Raw genomic sequence first — 7510 nt, forward strand, 5'->3', positions numbered from 1 at the left:
TCCCTTGGAAACAAACTTGTTTGACTGTATTACTGAGCAAAAACAAAGCTGAAACACAAACACCCTTCTTTTTTGACATGTATTTGGATAGGTAGGTAAGCCACTGCTTGTTTTTTTAAAAAACTGAGCTTCCCTTAAGGCCGGGTCATAGAAGTGTAAACAATGTAAATGAATCCACCATGACCAGCTGTCATAGCATATCTATGTCACCTGTGTATTCTGAGATCACACATACACCTGCCAGTATACCCGGGAAGGGTTGCTGTATCACAGTTACATTTAAGTTCTTGGCAGGGCAGGAAGGAGGAAGAGTAACTTGGAACAAGTTTTACATCCTCTTTAGAACAAATCACTTGTATTCCCTTAAATAACAGGTTACAAGAGAAAGCCTGGAGCGTATCCTTTTCACTTGGCTTCGTTTTTGGCTTTTGTTTGTGATTTACGTAGTTGTTTGAAGCATCTGCCTGTAGTACAATCCCGCCACAAAGTATTAAAGCACAAGATACTGTCAGTGCTTCAACATCTGCATTTTTCTTTTCTTTTTTTTTTTTTCCAACGTTTATTTATTTTTGGGACAGAGAGAGACAGAGCATGAACGGGGGAGGGGCAGAGAGAGAGAGGGAGACACAGAATCGGAAACAGGCTCCAGGCTCTGAGCCATCAGCCCAGAGCCCGACGCGGGGCTCGAACTCACGGACCGCGAGATCGTGACCTGGCTGAAGTCGGACACTTAACCGACTGCGCCACCCAGGCGCCCCAACATCTGCATTTTTCAAGTTGTATACTGTACTACATCCCTAGTATGTCAGCAGCTCTTGAATAATAAAATAATAATAATGATAATAATAAATGGGTAAAACTCTTCTAAAAATGCAGATGTCTATAACTATACTGGTACCAGGTGGGAAGGAGACAATGAGGGAAGAGAAAAAAGCAAACACGTTCACGCGCAGGGAATGTGGTTCAAGTCCTTGGATTTAAAACAACTTCTCCAGAGAAGCTGGCTATAATGGAATTTCCAGAAAACTTCCTCTGCCCCCACAAAAGGACCTGAAAAGCCCAATCCAAACTATTGAAAAGTAGTTATGAGATGCTGTAAATGATGATCAAAGCAGTCAGGGGGAGAAGGATGAATGTGTCTTCCATTGTAGCATAGCCTTAAAAAAAAAATTTTTTTTTTTAATGTTTATTGTTGAGAGATGGAGAGAGACAGAGAATGAGTGTGGGAGGGGCGGAGAGACAGGGAGACACAGAACCCAAAGCAGGCTCCAGGCTCTGAGCCATCAGCACAGAGCACTCGGGGCTCGAACTCACAAACTGCGAGATCGTGACCTGAGCTGAAGTCGGACTCTCAACCGACTGAGACACTCAGGCGCCCCTGTAGCATAGCCTCTTTAGCTGTTGGTGGATCAGGAGAAAGCACTGAAGTACCGGAATTGCTTTGAAGGATAGGAGTAGAAAAGTGGTGAGCTTGTTAACTGTCAACTTCAATAACAGGGCTTCATGGCTAGGAAAATTTTCTAAACAGTAAAACGACTCCAGTATAGCTCTCTCTCTTTCCATTGTTAAACGTGACAGAATTAAAAAAAAAACAAGTACAAGTAGGTATAGTGAAAACTGAAAATTACAAGGCAGACAACACAAAAGAATCAAGATGATGCTATACGTTCAACAGTATTCCAGGAAGCTAGAAAACCCGTTAACTTTGAAAGCCCTAGCAAAATATCATTCTTGTTTATAAATCACTTACTATCCTAGGACTGCATGTTGAATCCTTTCTTTCCACAGACTGAAGAATCCTACACTCAGCCTTTAAGCATTCTGCATTTCTTTGCCAGTCCTGTAGCTGAGGATCTCGTTCCAGTCGATTGCGGTGCGGGTAGCCGGCTCAAGGCCTTGAATGCGGCGTCTGACGTTGTTTTGATAGTTTTCACTAATTGCTGTCTGACGTTCATTTTCTGCATGCTCTATGATGTGAAGAAACTCCTTGGCAGTTCGGACTTCATTCGAAACAGTTCCTGCATCCTGTACATCTTCCTGACTAACCGACTGAACATTGCCATCTTGGTCACAGTGAACCTGAATCTTAAGTACTCCGACCACCTGGGCTGTAGGTGGTGTGGTGGTGAACTTCCGCTCTGATCTCCAACGACCATTCCGGAAGTTTTTAGGCTGCAACTGGTGGCTTTCAATACAGGCAATAATGGTCTGTTGCCCATCTATAGTTTTAGCACAAACAGTACGGAAGCCATTGGGGTAATGATCTTTCACGTAGGCCCTGAAAGCACCGTCAGAGGGTTCTCTCCAAGACTTCAGACCTCCATCCACGTCCTCTGGCTGGGAGGTCACTTGCTTCTTTCTGTAAATGATCAAGCTTAAAGGAAATTTTGGTTCTCAGGTCTAAAAATCTGCTATTACCCAGCTCACCATGTTCTGTAATTAAGACCTGATCTTCATACCCTTCTATCTTCACAGGAGTAAACTGATCCATGTTATACCGAGCAAATGCATGCGCTGCCCCTTCCCTGAGGAGATTGTCATTATTAGGTAGTAGCCGGACATCGTTGAACACTTCATTAAATTCCCCTGGTGGTGCATGAGTGATGAATTTAGCAGCTATGAGTACCTTCTCCACATCCGACGTCCGATCCTCGAAGTCGGCCATCTTGGACTGCTCTGGCCCAGCCAGGCCAGGATTATGGATTATTTTTGTTACTTTCACTCTATTCCAGAGTATGCGTTGCTTTTATTCAGGGGGAAGCATTTTGTTTCGTCTCATTTTTAAGAGGTAAATACTGGAATCCAGAAATATCAAAGTGGAGGTGAGTTTCGCGGAGCACTAAGTGTGGGCCTCCTGTTTCAAAATGACTGTGGATCTGAAATTCCTAAGAGAACTACCCAGAGACTTCTGGTGGCATATATCAATGAGAAGAAAAAGAAATAGTATCTGATTTTTTTATTAAGCTCTTTTCTGTGTCCTGGATAATTTGATTCAGTTTAATGAAATTAAGAGATTAGTCAGGAAGAAATAAAACACTGTCTTTCTTTCTACATATTCTTTCCAGAGCCGAGAAAGATTGCTGGGGTGGGGGAGGGTGGGTAGAAGCATTCATTTCCTTTAGTTCTTCCTCTCCTTGACTTTGACCTCTGGGCCACTGAGTGTGGCACGCAGGCCACCTGTTATATCCTTCCTGGCCAAATGCTTATAGAGTGGAACCCTGGACTGATTAATGAAAACAGTGCTCAAGATCAATGCTTGTTCTATTTTGTTCTGCTGTCTTATATTTCAAATTTAAATGCCTAAAAGTTATTTATCAACTTTTATTGTGGATTACTTCTGCAAAAACAGGTGATTTGAGACATGCTAACTCCCCTTCTCCAAGACGGACAATTCTAACGAATTCTGAGATGCCAGGGGTCCTGTGTGGCTCAGTTGATTAAACGTCCTCAGGTCATGGCCTCGTGGTTTGTGAATTCAAGCCCTGAATCCGGCTCTGTGCCCACAGCTCAGAGCCTGGAGCCTGCTTCTGATTCTGTGTCTCCCTCTCTGTCTCTGCCCTTGCCCTGCTCACACTTTGTCTCTCTAAATAAAGAGAAAATAAAATAAAAAAAGATTCTGAGATGCCATGCGGTATTCGATCCAGTGTTGTCCAACCTCATTTTTTTTTTACCAATCTAGCTTTTATTTTATTGTGTAAAATATACATAAGATTAAAATGTATAATCCGATGGCATTAAATACACTCAAAATGTTGTTCAACCATCACCACCATTTCCAGAACTTTCTGATCATCCCGAACAGAAATTCTTTACTCATTAAACAATACTTCCCCATCTCCATCCAAGCCCCTGCTAACCTCTATTCTGCTTTCTGTCTTTATGAATTTGCCCATTCTAGATACCTCATATGAGTGCAACCAAATGATCTTTGTCCTTTGGGGGTTGGCTTCTTTCACTTTGTATAATGTTTTCAAAGCTCATCCATGTTGAGGCATGTGTCAGAATCTCACTCTATTTTGGCACAATAGTATTGCGTTGTATATATGTTATATGTTTTGTCTCTTCATTCATCTGTTGATGGACACTTGGGTTGTTTCAAACTTTTGCCTATTGTCAACAATACCTGCAGAAACCACTAAAGCAGAAACAGAAAACGAAAACAGAGGAGGTCTATGGGAAAATAGAAAAAAAAAATCATTGACGTCAGAGTCTCGTTTTGTTAAAAAAATAAAATAAAAACAAAACAAAACTGATCACACTGAGTCCGTCAGGCGCCCTGGGAGTTTCTTCAAATGTTAAATATATAACATCTGTAAGACCCACCCATTCCAGTGGTACCATACAGCAGATTCTAATAATTGGAGGGAGTTATTTCTATAAAGGCACCACAAAGTCTGAATTAGCCAACAGTGAATCACTGCTCCTCGAAGAGATACATATATCATACATAAAAGATATAAAGAGATACATATCATATGTGTATATATATGTCACATAGATTATTGTCTTAAATCTTAAAGACAACTCATCCCAGTAGGTTCTATTTTATTTTACAAAAAAGAAAACAAAGTTCAGAAATGTTAAGTGAACGGACTGAGGCTACCCCCCTAACAGGTGCCCGAGTGGGGATTCAATCCCTATTCAACTGACCCCAGGGTCTGGAGCTTTACGTACACCTCTGAATGGTCTGGTCATCTCTGTTTGACAGAAGAAACAAGAAGGCAGAGCATCAGACAGAGCGTTGTCTTGTTTGACTCTGGCTGGGAATGTGCAAGTCTGGAGACTCGTTTTTTTTTGCTCTGCACATGTGGGCAGATGACCACGGGTACTGATTTGGGGTTACAAATGTTAGTGAGTAGGTGAATTTGCAAGTATCAAACCTATTAATAAGGAAGAGAAATCAGGGGCGCCTGGGTGGCTCAGTCAGTTAAGCGTCCGACTTTGGCTCGGGTCATGATCTCACGGTTCATGGGTTCGAGCCCTGTGTCGGCCCCTGTGCTGACAGCTTGGAGCCCAGAGCCTGCTTCGGACTCTGTGTCTCCTTCTCCCTCTGCCCTTCCCCTACTTGTGCTGTCTCTCTCTCTCTCTCTCTCTCAAAAATAAATAAACATTAAAAAAAATAATGATGAGAAATCAAAGCATATCTTCGTGCATAGTCTGTTCAGGGTATGGCTGAGCAGGGCATCTTTAGTTGTAACAGCAAAAAAAAATTGGATATAATACAAATGCTCACTAGTCTATTTCCTGTTCTCCTTCATGTCCTACAGGCCCAATTTCTTCCCTAAATCAGCTGTGATATATTAGACACATCCTCTGTCACGTAATACAGATAAGTGGCAAATTATACGGAGAGTAGGATTGAGGAGAGTGATCCCCACTTCTCAAAAAAAACCCAATCTAATTAGTCCCACCTCAGGAGCTTAAGTTCAAAACCCCGTTCCCAAGGGTAAGCTGGATTGAGTAACTCATTTCCAAATTACAGAGTATGGAAAGAGAAAAATCATTACTCTACTGTGGAGAAATCTGGCAAACATTACCTTGGCCAAGTGATCAATATTAACACCTCAGTGTCATTGTATGGACGTCAGGGACTCCCTGATAAGCTGTGATGAGAAGGGCGTTTCACTTCAACCTTCCCCCCAAAACTCAGAATTGCAGGATACTTTAGAGACGATACATCAGACAAATCCAAACTGAGGGACATTCTAGAAAATACCTGGCCAGTATTCCTCAAAATTATCAAGGTCACAAAAACATGGCAGAACAGTAACTCTGAGACCAGAGGGGACCAAGGAGACACGGACAACTCAATGCAATGAAGGTATGATGGGTGGGACTCTGGGTGGAATCAAATAAAGTCTGGAGTTGGGTAGCAATGTATCAGTGTTAATTTCTTAGTTTTGACAAAGGTACTACCAAAGTAACGTGCGATTGTAACATTAGTGGAAAACTAAAACCAGGTGACTGGTATATAGGAACTCTCTGTACTTTCTTTATAACTATTCTGTAAATTTAAGGTCATTCCAAAGTAGAATTTATTTTTTTAAAAAATTGGATTAGTAGCTCTTATTCAGGCAAAAGCAGAGCTCGGACCCTTGTTGCACAGTGAGATATTTAGGGGCACTGTGGATGCAGCCTTTCAGACACGATCCAGCACCGCTGACAGATCCTCTGGTCCCGCACTCAGGTCTCCAAAGTCAAGCCCCAAGTCCAGAGAATGCCAATTGGCTGACATTTAACATTCTGTTGGGGCAGCTTAAACATTGACAGCTTCTAAGTAGAAAATTGTCGTGAGATCTTTTGAGTCCATAAAGAGAATAAGGGTGGGTGTTATTTCATTAATTGTGGCATCCATTGATAATCTGATTTGATAACATTCTAGAAAAGTTTGGAATAAAGTACAAAAAAACTGTCTCGGCTTTATTGGGTTGCTGCTCTCGTAAGAAGGGCAGAGTTCTGGGGTGCCTGGGTAACTCAGTAGATGAAGCGTCTGACTCTTGATTTTTGGCTCAGGTCAAGATCTCACATTTGTGGGTTCAAGCCCCGCGTAAGGCTCCGCGCTGACAGTGTGGAGCCTGCTTGGGATTCTCTCTCCCTCTCTTTCTGCCTCTCCCCTACTCATGCTCTCTTTCTCTCTCTCTCTCTCTCAAAATGAATGAATAAACTTAAAAAAAAAATGTAAGCGGCATTATTCTATGCTAATAACAGTTGTCCTTCTCAGAACAGTAGACAGGTTGTAGAGCTCCAAATAAACGTAAGTTTGGGTGAGTAGGTCAATGAGGGCTGTGTGTGCTTGGGGGTGGGCTCCCTGTCCGATGCCGTGGAGATGTAATTCATCTCAAAAGGGTGCAATACAATGACAAAAACAACCCACTTCAGACCAGGCTCTGGAGCAGATCATATGCACCTCGTAGCACACACGGAGACAGAGAAATATGTATGTATGCATGCTCTGGAGAAAACATGGCCTTTTCATAGTCTAAGGATTCCAGATATTTCTTGCTTTCATTGCCAGAAAGCGCAAGTGATTGCTACTGGCGAACATCGCCTGCGAGAATTCATTAGCGCTAGCCTAACACGTTTGGTACCAGGCTGATGGAGCCAACTAGCCCCGGCGATGAGATCACAGGACTCGAGCCATGTGTATGGTGATTCGAAAGCAGCCAAGTAATGAGCAAATGTGAGGAGCCGCCTGGCTTTTAGCTGCCAGGATGTGACTTCACAAATAGGTGACTGCTGCTCCATAGGCACTTTCTAAGGCTGGCCAGAGACCTTAATGATAATCAAGATGCTCCTAGGTGCTCCTAGATGTAAATTGAGTTACCATTTCATTTCATTCAATTAAACTTCCTATTCCACGAATGACGCTTTCATGCGGAGAGCCAAATAAACACCTGATGTATATATACATATATATACGTACACACACACACACATATACGTATATATATATATATATATATGGCACCCAACCCTAAGAGTCATACCTATATATATACGTATATGTGTG

At 42.3% G+C, this 7510-nt stretch overlaps 1 protein-coding gene across 1 annotated transcript; it reads right to left on the reverse strand.

Moving 5' to 3' along the window:
- Positions 1 to 1812: 1812 nt before the first annotated feature.
- On the reverse strand, positions 1813 to 2789 carry LOC125166247 (F-actin-capping protein subunit alpha-1-like). Its single transcript, XM_047860090.1, is given in 2 exon segments — positions 1813 to 2343; positions 2345 to 2789. Coding segments are annotated over 2 exon segments (852 nt in total). The 5' UTR covers positions 2666 to 2789.
- Between the last annotated feature and the right edge of the window lie 4721 nt (positions 2790 to 7510).

This window comes from Prionailurus viverrinus, chromosome B2 (genome assembly GCF_022837055.1).
Source record: "Prionailurus viverrinus isolate Anna chromosome B2, UM_Priviv_1.0, whole genome shotgun sequence".
In the NCBI taxonomy this organism is placed as follows: Eukaryota; Metazoa; Chordata; class Mammalia; order Carnivora; family Felidae; genus Prionailurus; species Prionailurus viverrinus.